Source organism: Leptinotarsa decemlineata, unplaced genomic scaffold, assembly GCF_025532065.1.
Source record: "Leptinotarsa decemlineata unplaced genomic scaffold, Ldec_3_MD MMD2_tig00001719_RagTag_RagTag, whole genome shotgun sequence".
In the NCBI taxonomy this organism is placed as follows: Eukaryota; Metazoa; Arthropoda; class Insecta; order Coleoptera; family Chrysomelidae; genus Leptinotarsa; species Leptinotarsa decemlineata.
Window position 1 is genome coordinate 12,506,135 of NW_027412569.1, and position 16,359 is coordinate 12,522,493.

A 16,359-nucleotide genomic window follows, 5' to 3' on the forward strand; every position below is an offset into this window, starting at 1 on the left:
CTTCAAAAGTGAGCTTTCCCGACATTATACTCAACTCTCTTGGCCCTTTTGTCTTTCTCTCGCATTCCGCCACAATACCCCACGGACTATTTTGAATATTGGGCGCCAGATTGAAACACGCGCACACGTCTGATTCGAAATTCAACTGTGAATCAAATCCTCAGGGGTCGTGTTCCACCTGAAAACTTAACGATACTGTTATAGTTTTATTTATTAAGGTAACAACAGATTCTGAATATTGAATATTTTCATAATCAATCAAGCGGATACGGGGATGATTGGGACTAGTGGAACAACACTGTTGGGTGTGTTCTTCAACTTGTTTGAATTGGGGATTTATTGGGTTTGTCAGCTGCTTTTTCAGGTGATTTAGTAGCTGAATTTATACAATATATGAAGATATATAGAATAGGAATCGACAGCAATGAAAATTTGCATTCACGCTTGGAATCATATGATAAAAGATAGGACCACGGAGATCCTAGGTCAATTCGAAACTCTAATACACAGAATAACTTCGTTTGATATTCTATACGTTGAATAAATCATCACTTTGAATGAAATGAATGAAAACACATTTGTCTAATTACCGCTAGTTGATTTTATTTATGAGACCGATATCAAGTTTGACCCCATCATCAACTATACTTTGAAACCGGTCATATGAATAAAATTTTTGTTGATGAAAATTTGTGAAATTCCCACAGGAATCCTTGATTCAAGAATCACTAAATTGAAACAATGAAAATAACCCAGTGAAGGGTCTTATCTTCTTGTTCAATGCATCAAACCTCTCAATTTTTTAATCAATAGATAATTTGAAGTAGCCGTGAGAGAAGAATAATTTAATTATAGTTTTCAAATCTAATCAGATTGAGTTTCAAACCTTCCTTTTCCAAATGTAATACTTCAAAAATGTGCCCCTCTACCAAAAGATAATATGCAAATGTGGAATTGGTCTTCTCATTTCAAAAACTACTTTTATCCTCTTTTATTCTTTTGGAGAAAGTTCTTTCGGTTCGACCAATCAAAATTTTTGAAGAAGAACCACAAGACAACTTATCTTTTCCTGATCTATCCCGTAATGAAGTTAACAAAACTCTTGACACTCAATTCGTGCCAGCCCCCTCTAGCGGGGCGGACGTAAACAAGTTTGAGTTTTAAAAACACTGTTGTATTATTTCAATACGCATAACAGTGAACCTACTTGTATTGTAGTCAAGAATGACAAGGTAGTTGAAGGGTTACCTAAAAATCAGAGAAACAAGCAGCAATCACTGATTTGGTCCTACTTTGCCACATGCTCTAAAAGGGCCCATGTGAAGCATTCTCAAATTTTATGTTGAATTGTTTTTCATTGCTTTTATTCAATGATTTTCAATAACAATTGATGCAGGAGGTAACATGCTTTTGCAAGACAATATTATTCTCTTCCAAAAAGATGAAGCAACACCACATTACTTTCCTCCAGCTGGAGAAGTAATAGAATAAAAGAAAATAATAGCCAATATCTCGAATATTCAGTTAAATCAGTTACTTTCCAACATCTTTTTCGTTTTATTGCAAAACATGTCTTTACGATTTTAATTGATTTCTTCAAAAATTCTAAGTATTTGGAGGTATTTATCAACCCTTCTTTCCATGTGAGATTCGGGGGTCGTATTGGCCGCTCTTAGAAGGATCTAACTGAGAAATTAGCCTAAGTACGAAATGTCTTGCATATTTTTAAATGTGGGCCAAAATATAGAAGAAGTATTTTATATATTTGATAATAGTTTGTTTTATGCCATCTCTACAATGGCGGCACTCTGTATAATACTAGCAGCATACTTGTATAATAAATAAAGTCAAAAATTTATAAATGAACTTCCACTATTTCTACTTGATATTGTAACGAGGAAAACATATTTGAAGTGTCTCAGACGGAACCAGAACAATATGTACGTCACGTCAGTAGCATCATCAGTTCTGCAACACTCAGTAGACGTCAAGTACTTGCCGCTAATAAACTAAAGACGATAGCAACGTCTCCTAGAAAATGTATCACAACATAGGGAGTTTCAAGAAATGATTAATTGCCAAAGTGTTGACACCTTTGAAACTGATGACTTATTACTGTGGAACTTTCTGGGGGACAAAGAGCTGATGTCGTAGCAACGTCAATTTTCCCAGATACTCCTGTTTCGGATTCAGTTTCCATGACGAATTTAATGCTCATGAGATTCGTTGAGGTTTTCTGAAACTGCACTCAAGTGGAGAATGTTTAACGAATTGTTTCGTATTCTAGCAGACTAAGTGAAAACTGATTTTGAAGTTAAAATGTATGAATGTAGTCAATCAGAAAAGTCTTTGATATCTATTGTTTTTAATGTACAAGAGTGGGTTTTGTATGTTGTATTCACCTCATCCGGGAAATATTTCAAATGGCATCTGCTTAACTGTATAGAATGGAAATTGATTAATATTCAGCAGATGATTTGAATAATGGTGAACTCACATTTAGAAATACAAAAAAATCTAGCACAACAGAAAATAACAGTCGTAATCAGTATATAATTACGTTTATCATGCCTGAATATTATAAAATGATAACGATATGAAAGGGACTAAAATGCTACCTCGTGGAACTCCCTCCAGAGCAGTCGACTATAGAAAATGAGTAATAAATTAATTTTTGTCGCTATGGTTCAAACCGTTTGAGAATCATTGAAGATTTTGCTGCTGAATGACCTTGAGAGATCCAAAAAGATTATACAAGCGACACCGCCTTGATCAAAATACGGTGTATATTGTTTGTTCATTCAAAAAGAGTGGTTTCTAACGTTTCCTTCATCAGAGAAGTCATGGAAGGCAAGAAATCTGAGAACTAACTCAGGAGCGGATAGGCTGCTGATTTTCAAATGATTAAGGATCAAGTCTTTTGGAAAAGGTTTGATGAATAATAGTTTCAGATTGGTCGAAACCAGATCGGAATGAAAATATTTATTAATCAATTTATGATAAAAATATTTTTCTTTTTCAATTTTACTTCTTCTTTCATTTCAGATAAATAATTATTTTCATAACAAACTATTTATGAAATGAACGAACAAAAAGTAAATTGAAATAATTTTTCCCCAGTATACAGAAGAACAGTTGAAATGATGATTGAGAAAATTAATCCTCAATATTGATAGAATAGAATATATTTATTTGACTACATTACAATACATGTTTGTTTGTAGCATGTCATATTGGTAGAATAATAATTGTTAAAATATACCCTATAGTGAAATATAATGTAATTTTTTCAAATAATATCAAGACAAGAAACGATAGTTAAAAAACCATAGAGACGAATTTTATTTTCCTACTGAAATGTTCAATATATTTCTCTGTGGAATAAAAGCAATGCATCAAAAGTAAGTTTTTCTATCCTCATTTTGAATAAATGTATACTTAATGTATACATGTATACTTCAATATAATGTATACTTCAATTTCAATGTAAAGATAATAATTTAGTGAATTTTTCTTAGATTTGGTTAGGCGAGACCTGTTTGACTGGTAGCATAGCTATGTATGTTCAATTTCTTGGTGAGCATTGAAGAGTTTTTGTGAATCTCTGTTAAAACTTGAAAAATGTACAAACACCGTAAGGACATTATTCTGTGCTTAATAAAGAGAATTTGGCAGTGTTCCAGATGGCTGACACAGGACAAGATCCTGACAGCTTTTTTCTGTTAACGAAAAATTGAGAGAGAATCCGAATCAAAAAATAGTAGCGTAACTTATGTGTGAATGAAATAAAGAAACATGTTTTTCTAAGAGCATTTCTATTGGTTATAGTTAAAAGTTGTAATAGGACGAACAGAACACTGCATAGTTTACTCCTCAATTTGGTAATATGAGGTTTCCACGATAGATCACTACCCAGAGTTACTTTTAGTCCTAGTAATTTTACAGAATGAGTTTCTACGGCATTCATAGATGAAAGATGAAGATACTGTGATTTATCGTTATTGAGCTTGAGTTTATTGGCTGCAAACCGGATTTATTATCTAAGTCTTCTTGAATTCTGTGCAGATCCGATCTGTTTGCCAGAATATGTGAACGTCGTATCATCTGCAAACGAAAAAGTTTTCACTAACTTGAAGCATTAGTGTTTACTATAAACAATAACAGTCCTAATACTGACCCTTGAGGAACACCATACTCAGTGTGTTTGAAATCAGATAAGGAATTTCCAATACTTACCGCTTGAAGGCGGTTTTCCAAATAGGATTGTGTCAGATTGAGTGGTACGTCATCGACTGACTAGAATGAATAATTTATAATTGCATTTGTATGGTACAGAAACAAACTGAAAAAATTATTGTTCGAATGTCAGATTTCCGCCAAAAAGTAAATAACATCGAAAGTAGTGTATATGTTTATAGAAAGTCTCCATATAATGCAAATTGAAACTTGAAAAAACTTAGTTTGGCTTCATCACTAGAAAACAATCCATTTGAAAAATAAAAAAAAATACTATGCCATATTTATGATGATTTTTCAATATCTTTGTTCATATATAAATGTAAAATTGAATGTTTTCACTTTTCCAGTAGGGACCTTTCCTAGAATCTTCGAAAAACAGCTCCAAGAAAAAAATGAGGCATTTTTTTCGTGAATTTTCTGCTGTTTGCGGATCTTTTTACAAATTTTGAATGTCTGTAAGAGCTCTTGAGGTAGTTGCAAAAACGAACAACTTCTTCTTTCTTCAACTAAATTGTCTTCATTATTTCAAAACTGTTTAATGGCGGGAAACCACTTTCGATGAAGATGTAATGGTAAAAGTGGTAAAAAATTTCGTTAACCAGATGTCGCACCCCAACGAAAGACAACCCTCAGAAGGATTGTAAGGGTTCAATCTCAGGGTTTTTTGAAAGAGGTTGCTGGTGATCCAATGAGACACAGGATAGGGTAGAAACAGTCTATTTTCGAATTTCACTAGTTCGGACTTCCATTGTCTATTATATAAAATGATAATAGACAATGGAAGTCCGAACTAGTGAAATTCATCACGAAACATTGTCAATCACCTTCAAACAAAAGTCTATTTTCGGTTCGAGGGGGAGACAGAGTACTTATTTGGTTGTTGACTCAGTTCTGAAATAATTACAAATGTTAATCAAAACACGTGTTACATCATTTATAGTAATAAAAATCAATACCCACCTAAAATAATTATAGGCACGGGACTCGACGGTGAATCTTGTCCTTGAGGACCACAGTAAGCTAATTTAGAATGAAGTTCACTTCAAAGAGCAAGCAAGAAAAATCTTAGAACAATCGAGCAAATATGGCGCATCAAAAACGTTTTCACTCAGGTCTCTAGAGACGAAAAAGAATCTCGACAGTCGTTCATAAAGAAACCCGACAGTAGAAATACTTTGCAAATGCAAAAAAACTGTAAAAGTCAAATATTGGTTGCCTATTCCGGAGGGCATGAGAGCCGTTGCTACTTATGATTAAGGGCGGTAGAAAACTGTAAACAACAGGAATCGGCCCCCTCTGCGGCGGATAAGTTACCAAGAAAATTCACCAGATGGCGGAACAATACAAGTTCAAATGGAAATAAATCAAATAGATGTGTTTTGTAACAGGATTAACGAGGTTTTACCTTTTAACTTGTGACTCATCACAAATGTTAAATATGTGAAATAAATGGGCACTATCAACAAACAAATATTCAGGATGCAACACCTGAATTGTACCAGCCCTGCGACTTCTGTGGGCCACCAGCATCAGCCTTTCATTCGCAGGGGTCCGACCCTGTGCTAACTCATCACTCCGGGAACCGGCAACTTATTTGGGATTTTTAATATAGTTGAGAGTGTTAGGTTGCTGATGAATATTTCATGATACGCGCACCAGTATCAAGTGCGGATCGTCGCAGTCAAATGAGAATGTCTGTTCAGTGGCGTAGGTTTCAGCTAGGGACTGAGGTTAGAATCGATGAAATTTCAATGCATGGTAGCAAAAACTCAGAATAATATTATTTCCGTATAGAAGTTGGAGTTGTTGACATTCTGTGACTTTCTGAACAGTTTCTGGAAATTTTACATTCCTGCTCAGAGTTCCAGAATAGTCAACATGAGCAAACTTCGTGGTTTCAGGACTGCAAGAAAACATGCGAACCATCGTAGAGAACAAAGATGTCCCGACAAAGACTACAAAAAGGCACACGTCTGAACTCGTAAGTAAGCTAGAGTCCAAAAATTAACCGCATTCGTTCCTAGAGATGGCTGTCCAAATCACATTGAAGAAAATGACGAAGTTCTAGTAGCAGGTTTTGGACAAATAGGTTATGCCGTTGGTAAAATTCTTGGAGTAAGATTTAAGGTTGTCAAAGTAGCAAATGTGTCCCTTCTAGCTTTATACAAGGGAAAGTAAGAGACTGCATTCATAATTCATAATGAATTTGTTATTAACAATTCAATGTGTTTAACAATTCAGTTAGTCCAAGTAATCTACATATAGACTTGTGCTAATGACCATTTGCACAATTCAACCTAATGTAGAGTACTGCTGGTTGAAACTGGAAGTCACAGCAATCTGGGAATGACCTTTGATATTATGCCTCCAACTGTCAACTAGGAACTGCCTTATACAGTACTGTTCCGAAGCAGAGAGGACTGACTCCTCCGGGAGAAGTGAATATTAGGAGCAGACAGTTGTTGGTTCACAAATGAATCAGAAACATATTCAGGTTCTGGTGCAGGTGTTTTGAGTGGCAGACTCAGGGCAGAGATAGTAACTTGCCTAGGGAAATCTATGCTATTGAATTGTGTGCGGAAAGATTAGCGGAACCTCATACACAACCTCATACACAAATATTCTTGTCAAGCGGAGTTTGAAGCTTTTAACTTTCAGCGAGCAACGTCCAAATTGGTAGCAAATTGCCAATAACGACTCTTCTCAATTGGAAGATTTAACAAATTGTCTCTAGTCTGGATTCCTGGCTATACTGGTATGGAAGACAATGAGGCTGCTGACTCTCTTGCAAATGAGGATGCTGCAAGCAGCTTCATCTTACCAATAGTATTTTCTTCACCGATTCAATTGATTGTCCAATCAATTGATTTTCAAGGCTTTCCTGGTATATTTCTCGTATTTATATAAATAATGATTCTTGTATTGTGTCTCAGGCCAGACCGGAAGATGATTATGTTGCAAAAATGGGTTCAAAACACATTTTCTTTCGAACATTTATTTTCTCACAAAATTTGAAACATTGACGCTAATGGAGTTTCACTTTTCGAAACTAGTGAGATCCCTAGCATAGATCAAACAATAAGCAATGAATACCTGTCATCCTAGAGCAAAAATCGTTGCCTGCATTCACAATAGCGACTTATTTGCCCGAATTGGATTTTCACTGAAAGTTTCTTCTTGCCCGTTGTATCCCTTTGAGAAAGTAAGCCACTCTTCTCCACTGCTCCAGAGGAAACCGAAACGCGACCCACTGGATTTGCAATGAAACTTTTTTATTTTCGTTTTACTCAGCCGTTTATTTCCTTCATTTCGAGTGCTTACGCATAAACGCCTATAAAATTTAACGTATATTTTTGTAAGAAGCCAAACTCGGTGTAATGCGATATTGGTTTGGGGAGCCGCGGTCCCTAAATCCCCCCAAATCCCCCGAGATGAGGCATCCAATTGGTCTGCGAGATTGCTCGGATAGCCCGAATCACATCCCGAGACGCGGCTGATGCTAATATTACATTTACCTCGAGTATTTTTCGCTGTTTACATTGCAGGGTTTGTTGAAATGTAGATTGCGATTGATGAAATCCATCCGCAGTATATTAGAGGTTATTTCCGATTGGTGGAATTTTTCACTATGTCGTTGGTAGCGGTGACTGTTCATTTTGATGATCAAAGTAGCGTATGACGCACGATTCAGGGAAAATTTGTATGTATAGATCTAATTTCCATACAATTTCTGATATTATTTGAAAGATGTTTTCCGAATTTTTTGATTTTCTTGGTCTCAAGGCGTCAAAAGATGAACATTTATTTTCAGGAAAAGTGAGAGTTAACCTGGATATCAAAAAAGAGCGCCTTGATGATTTTCCTGTAGTACTTATGTTTTGTCCTTAAAAAAAGATTATGACAAACAACCGACTTAACAAATATGGCAAAAAAAATTTCGAAAATTGCACTTATAAAAAAAACCTGTGAAATTATAAAATGAAAATAAAAGGTTCCAGAATTGCAGGAACATCCACTAACAAAATAGCTTGTTTTAATATGCCGTTCACTTGGTGATGTCGAGATGTACGCCCTGCACTTCTCCTGTAACTCAAACCATGTGTACCTTTCTCATCAACTACACTACCGCAAACACAAGTATGAGGTACACAAATAGATGAACCCGTCCTAAGTCCTACTGCTATTCTGAAAGATTCATCGTCTAATAGTGTTCCAAAAGCTGCAACAGGTAAAGCATTCAGCCAAGCACCCGATTCCTTGATCATTGCTGCTTTCAGACGAGCCTTATCGTATACACTTGTAGATTTCAGAAGTTTATCAGTTATAATGGTCAGAAGAGGTCGGCCCCATGCACTTTGTATTTTCTTTTCATCTTTAGGAAGTCGTAAGATTGAAAGATTTTGTAAAGTTGGTATTATGTAGCTGCGGTTGAGTGACTATTTTTTTTTTGCCAAATACTCATCGAATTTTTATAGAACCCCAGACGTACAAGAGTCCTTTGTTAGTCTTTTTTGTTCGAGACAAAGAATACTTCATGATGTTTTATATTATCTACAGATTTGTTGAAATTCCTTTTGGACTTCCAAATATGTTACTCTGAACCTTCTGGGAAGGCTTTTGTAGGATTAATGTGTTCTGGCAATGAGGTAGTATACATATTGAAATATAGAAAAATGTTGTCACGTACACCCCTTTCAACGTTGTCAATGACTCTCTAGATAGTAAGTGAAGCTAATTTCAATTCAAATCATTTTTGTATTATCTTCTTCTGCTACCCAAACCAGGAGAAGGCGACTCTCCATTATCAAGGTGTTGTCAATGACCCTCTGTATAGTAACTGGAGCTGATTTCAATCCAAATGGCATTCTCGTAAACTCGTGATACCTGTGTTCTACTGTAAGGGTTATTTTTTGGTTATATCAGCCTGCTATCTAAACCCCGTGGAAGTCATTTCTGAAATTTGATGCTCATTTCAGTCCAAATGGCAAACTCTTAATCCCGTCGTTCCACTGTGGAAATTATTTCAAAACAATTTCGGATGAGATCTGCACATAAACGAAATGGTTAATCAAATATCAAAAGCTTCTGCCCTTTAACTTGTTGGAAACCACTTTCCACATCCAAGGTGTTGTCAATGACCTTCTGAATAGTAACTGGAGCTGATTTCACTCCAAATGGTATTCTCGGACTAATTTTTGTTATTTCCTACTACTACCCAAACCTAGGAGGAGCCACTTTTCATGCCCAAGGTATTATCAATTACCCTCTGGATAGTAACTGGAGGTGATTTCAATCCAAATGGCATTTTCGTAAACTCGTAATACCTGTGTTCTACTACGAGGGTTATTGTTTTGTTATCTTCAACTGCTACCTGAACCCCGTGGAAGGCATTTCTTAAATTTGATGCTCATTCTAACCCAAATGGCATACTCTTAATCCCCTCATTCCACTGTGGAAGTTATTTTGAGATAACCTTGGATGAGATCAGCACATTAAAGAAATGGTTGATCAAATATCAAAAGATTATGCCCCATGGGACTGTAGCCGGTTGGGTTGACGTTGGTGGTTTGCTCTACCCACTCAATCAATCGCTGTGTGAGCCGGTGGTTCGAACGGCAAGGTCAGACGATTGATTTTCACTTCCTAATCGTCCAACAAGTCAGTGTTCACGTTGAAAGATGAGACCCTTTGCATTGCACTTCGACTTTTGAGAGTTGTCGTTGGTAGATAGCACTCCTAATCGACAATTATGAGCTAATTTTCAAGAGTGAAAAAAAAGAGAGTACCTGACTGAAATTATAGGAGAAAGCGTGCTGGAAAGATGCATGACTCAATGTAAAAAAAAATATTTCCCCTACACACCAATTCGAGTCTGTAATGAAATGGTTCGTAGAAAAAAAAGTCTGGCAAAAGTTTTTATTTTGGATCGTTCATCAGGTGATATTAATGGCTACTCTGTTGGACTATTCTGAAGGTTTGATGCCTAGAAAATGTTACTTTGAACCGGAAACATATGAACATATTTAGACAGTTGATTGGTAATCAAGCAAGTTAAGTTTTCTGTTGTATTTGAGTCATAACAAACTCGAGAAACCTCAATCAAAAATTGAAAACCAGGTTAGTAGTGAATATGTAAATAACTATTCACATCACTCTCCTTCATCCAAGAGGAGCTTATTCTTTTATAGATTCAGGGTATCCCAATCAATAAACTTGGCAAGACTCTAATATTCCCTTCGCCTTTTGTCACAATCTGGAAAAATACATTGACGCGTTAAATCTGTTCAACTGTTGAAGTCCATTGTATACCGCGACAATATTGTCGACTTTTTGATCCGATTTGTCGGATTGTCCTGTGGGTGGGTCAGGAAGCACAGATCCTTTTTCTATATCGCTTCCAGCGGTCCAGTTAGATTTTGAACCCTTACCAGGCCTTTGAAATGCATTCTCCATACGGTCAACTGTTTTCTCTGGCCAATATAATCCTCTTCCGTCCAAACGTAATGACGAAAATAACACATGTGCCCTGCCTATAAGGGTGTCTTACTGTCATCGTAACAATTGCCTGAAAAAGGACGTGAAAAAAGAGGCATTCTACTCTCTAATCGCATTAGAGGAGATTAGGGAGCTGTTCCTTTGCAACTTGTTAATTATTGAAAAGCAAGTTTTGCCATGAGAAATGTTATTTCTAGTGTGGATCTTGTTTATACAAACGACGTATTTACCTGCCTGTTATCATCAGTGTTCTACAAATCGAGTCCTTTGTAGAAAAGTATAAGAGAGGACGATCGATACCACCATAGAATTTTTTCAGTCGAATTGATATACACACGTATAATTTGTTATACCGCCGTGAAAAAATAAACTCGTTATTGAAATATTCTGAACAATTTAATACTTTCATTAATCTATAATAATATAAAAAAAATATGATTTTAAATTTTTCAATTTATTACAAACCGTCCTATACCGATATTACCATACGTTACGATTCTACCCATTCATATAATAATAATAATACAATCAGTCTGTCTGTCTGTTTAAGAACTGTTTTTCCGTTAACCAGCTGTCGCACCCCTACGAACGACAACCCTCAGAAGCGAAACTTGTGCGAGCTAAGGATTAACGAGGTCTTACCTTTTAAGGTGTGATTCCTAACACGTTATGTCCTATAATATAATACTACAATTTTATTATATCAAAGTTTTTTTTATTTTTTTACAAATTGAGTGCACCTGATCTCATAATGAGATCGTCCTGTGCCTAAATAGTACTAATTAATTAGTGTTGGAACATTTGATATGTGAAATATTATAAGCCTGAATAATATAATAATAAAGAAAATAATCTAAAATTATCAGGAGCTAAGAGACTAAACTAATATTATAAGAAATTGAGGAGCTGGGTGAATTATATTTTGGCATTCATTGTATGAGTACTTCAAAAGCTCTAGAGTTCATAGAATTCAGGACATCAGCTTTTTGCAGACTGTTTATTACTATGAATATTTTTGATGGACTCTGGGATGTAATTGTAAATTTTAGGGCCATTGAAGGCTATCAATTTCTTATAAAGAGTAGAATAAGGACGAGGAATATTTAAATGTTTCATACCTTTTTTACTTGTAGTGTTTTGCGATGAATAAGAACTCGAAGTCGTCTCTACAATGTATCACCACCCTCAGATGTTATAACGGCAAAACCATCAATTAGTACATGTGTCGAACCTATATAGGCTCATCATCAGCTATTTATTTAAAATTCCTGCTCCGGAAACATTCTTGATTAAAACAAATGTCTTAATTAGCAGTCTTCCTTTGTTAACAACCTTTCTCTTATAAGAAGGTTTCATATATGCAACGAAGCCGCGTTGAGTTTCAGGCACTCTGCTGTCTTGGTGGGATCTTTCCTGTACTGATGAGAGATTATACTTCGAAACCGGTCACTAGGTGATCTACTTGAATAATTCCAGCAAGGTTTTGCTGCTGGATGAACGAGGAACATGTGTGAGACTAACCTCTGTAAGAAGTCTTGCATGAATGTCTGTCAGATATAATTCAATATCCAGCGTGGCATAAGCCGGGGAAACAGGCGTGATTCAAAATCTTGTAATGGATTTAACGTAATAAAAGACAATTACTTGAACTGTCAGAATATGCATAGAGTACGAAAATGTATACCATAGTATTCGATTGGGTTTTCAAAACAGAGCTCCCTGTAGAAAGTTGTTGACAAGCTGTTACAACTCTGATACTCTCTTCTACATGAGCAAATGCGTAACAAAAATATTCAAAATTGGATCTCTTAAGCACAACAAGGCTATAACAGCGTTTTTGTGTGTCGAATTGAATGATTGACAGTCATTGTTGCCATTTGGCTAGTGAAACGGGTCCAGACCACCTCTATAGCCTAATCCGTAAACCAAACAACTTATTCTGTGTGAAATACTCGAGAATCGAACCGTTCCAAGTTGTTATATCAGTGGAGTGTGGACACTACGACACAGCAGTCATTCATAACTGCTGAAAGTTTATCGTGACATTTCACAGATTGAAACGAAAAGTCACAATAAATGTTTGTGGGTGTGAGAATGAATTTCATTAAAATGATAATCTATCCCAGAATTTCATGAAATAACTTCGATTTAGAATATCATTCTGAGGTATTGTCACCATCACAGTTTTTTAGACGAAACCAAAACGTCCTCTGCTAACAAAGGAAATAATTTTCCCACAGGTTTGGATTGAAACTTCAATTGTAAATGCAAAAAACAGGAAAGATATTTGCCTCTTGAGAAGTACACTTCTAAGTGTAAAAGTACCTACCTAAAATTCTTTCCGTGGTTCCTTCACCGCAGTAATAGACGATACGTCGGGCATAAAAACCTGCAGAGCACGGTCAGAAAACCTGGAGAAGGTTTCAGTATAGAATTTCAATATAGAACTTGATATCATCAAGCAAATTGCAGTTAACAATGTGGAGCCGAATTAATAAACAAAATACTTGCCAAGAAAGTCTACGACGTTTTTCCTATTGATAAGGTAGATAACCAACATTTTAGAGCTTTAAAGTATTTTGTACAACCAACAAAAAAGTGGCTTCATTTTTGAGGAAAGGGGATATTAAAATTGCATATAGAACAAGTAAAACATCCAAATTCGAGAAATTAGGAGTATGTAAATTAAAGTGTGAAACGTGTCCTAAGGTATATATTGGTCAAACTGTCAGAACATTTAGGAATCGAGGAACATCATAGAGCTATATAAATAAGAAAAAAAATTTTATAAAAAATCTAGTACGAACTATTATTGGTGTGAGGTAATACACCTACGACCGAATTTATCAGAAAGTTCAGCTATTATAGCTGCTTTCAAACCTAACTTTCCAAAACAATACAAAGACACTGCCAAGATAATATAAACGACTGATGAATCAATATAAAAAAGCACAAATTGATTAAAATAATTTGTCGTACAGTCGCGGTATGGAATAACAAATTCTGGGAAATCAAAACCTTCATGATAGCCTGAGAAAAGTAATACAATGTAAAACTAGTGCCTCGTTTAGATTAGAGTTTTGGGTTTTTTTGAAGTTTTTGAGAGGTGACTGTGACATGAGGTTATCATGCAGATAGGGTGGAGTTCCGGTTTCCAAAATGTTATGAGTGAAGGTAATAAGGTGCAGTTCTCTAAGAGCATTCAGTTTCAGCCAACCAGAGTTCTCAAAATATGACCTTATGTGATCGTATTTACGAATTCCATGTGAAAATCGAATACAAATATTTTGTATTATCTGAAAACGCCCAGCATGAGTTTGTTGTGAATCAGGTAAATGCCTTTTTAATTTACGTTATGGAATTTCTTTCTGGGAAAATTGTGCACAATTTCGTTTCAATATGGTATTTTTTTCACAAAAATGATCCGTCAGATATTTATGCAAAGCTAGCTACAGGGATTCATGTCGGCCATTATTTATGAAGCAAAAAAGTTTGACCTTAGTATGTCTCATTTTGGAAACAGTGTGTCTTATCCACAAAAAATATAAAAATCAATTTAATAAATCATATATTCATGTACTTTTATTTGTATTTATACAGCTGGGCTTAATATTGTTCTGTCTATATACTCAGCTCTTGTCCCTAAGCATTCTTTTATAGCTTATATTTTTCAATTCAATGTCCTATATAAACGTTTTAATTCATTAAACTTTGTTCTTGGGTAATAAAGCATATTTTTGAATTGATTTGATTTGGGAACTAAAAGAGATATATAGTTGTGTATGATTGGCGTAGTGGTGAACTTTGTATGTCTGTATGTATGTATGAAAATCATTTATTCAGAGGGCGAAAAGAAGTGGCCCCAGTACAGAACCCTGTTCTAAATTTTGGCTTTGTATCGTCACTAGTTCAGCTAACCAACTAAAACCCTATTTCTGAAGATCCTATCACCTAAAATATATCACGTACCGGCAGTAGCGATCTAATAATCCAGGCCCACCAACCTCAAACATGCAATTGTCTCTTATTAGAACGCATATCTAAACGACATGTGTACAATGACAAGATGCATCTTGGCTGAGCCGTCTCTCCGTGGGGTATTATTATGTAGAGCAGGAAAATGACATTTTCGTAGTGGCACGTACAGGTGTACCGTGTATTAGCATCAGAAAAGAATATTCATATGAACGCAAGATGTCGTTAAGATACGACTATTGGTCAGTGCATAGCCCAGAGCGTTTAGTTCTTTGTTCTAGAAGGTCTAGGGTCAAGATGTTACGGTCTCTTTGTAGATTCGGCGATTTTTTCTCATGCAACATGATATTATTACAATGTGGAATTGATAAACATCTTGACGATAACGTTTTTTCAACTTTATTTGTGGGGTCCTTGTTAGGTCAAGAGCTTCGAAATGGAAAACATCTTGTCTCATGTTATTGTTGAATAAAGTTTTGATATTCAAAAAAATGTGGATATTTCACTAGAAAGCGACAGGAATTGAAAACAGTAGTTCAATATCTTCCATATCAAAAAAGAAACAATTGAATCATCACCCTTTTTTAAAAAAAAAGCCATGCATGCTTGTTCTAGGTTCAAATTCAGCACCAACTTCCAATGAATGATTTCTTCTTCAAATCAACCTTGCCAATCCAGATCTCTGAAGATAAGAAGTCTTCCATCAATGAAGTAGTGATGACGAATTGTATGAAAATAGCAATCATTCAGGAACAAACTGATCGCTACTTTGTATGCTTGTTATAAATGACGTGGTGCCATCTCGAGAGCAGAAAACGAAAATTTGCTTTCCCCACCATTAGCTTCTAATAACATTCTAGATGCAGGTGCATTTGGAGTTTCTAGATTTCAAAGCTAACTCAGTTTCAAAAATACTCAAGTAGACCCTAGATTGGATCAAAGAGACTGAGACAAAGTCAATCGAATGAAAATTGACCTTTTGGAGCCTTAGTGTTAGCCGAAATGTTTCAGTTTTTTCAGTGTCAATTTTTATGGGTAGCCAAAAATGTTTCTCTTTCGGATACCTCCACTTTGGAGTCTAAGGCTGAACTTTTGGAGACTTAGGCTGTTATGTTGATGTGTCTAAGGTCACTGCCCACATCTGACACGAGATGTTTTACTTTCTTCGAAGTCAATTTCTTATGGGGACACAAAAATGTTTCTCTCTCGGATACCTCTACTTTGGAGTCTTAGGCTGAACTTTTGGAGACTTCGGCTGTTGCGTTGGTGTGTCCAAGATCTCTGACCAGGTCTGATATGAGATTTTTCAATTCTCTCAAAGTAAATTCCTTATGGGGAGCCAGAAATGTTCCTCTCTCTGATACCTCTACTTTGGAGCCTTGGGCTGAACTTTTGGAGACTTGCGTTGATGTGTCCAAAGTCTCTGACCAGGTCTCATATTGTTTCAGTTTTTTCAAAGTCAATTCCTCATGGGGAGCCATAAATCTTCCTCCCTCGGATACCTCTTCTTTTGAGTCTTAGGCTGTTATGTTAATGTGTGCAAGGAGATTGGCCAAGTCTGATATGAGAGTTTACTGATTCAACTACGATGTTTCGGTTTCTTCAAAGTAAATTCCTCATAGGGAGCTGAAAATGGTTTTATTTCGGATA

General features: G+C 35.8%; 1 protein-coding gene across 1 annotated transcript; it reads left to right on the forward strand.

Annotated features, from left to right (window-relative positions):
• Positions 1-6,117: 6,117 nt before the first annotated feature.
• LOC111507707 (small ribosomal subunit protein uS12-like) lies at positions 6,118-6,417 on the forward strand. Its single transcript, XM_074176325.1, is given in 1 exon segment — positions 6,118-6,417. A coding segment is annotated over 1 exon segment (300 nt).
• Positions 6,418-16,359: the final 9,942 nt, after the last annotated feature.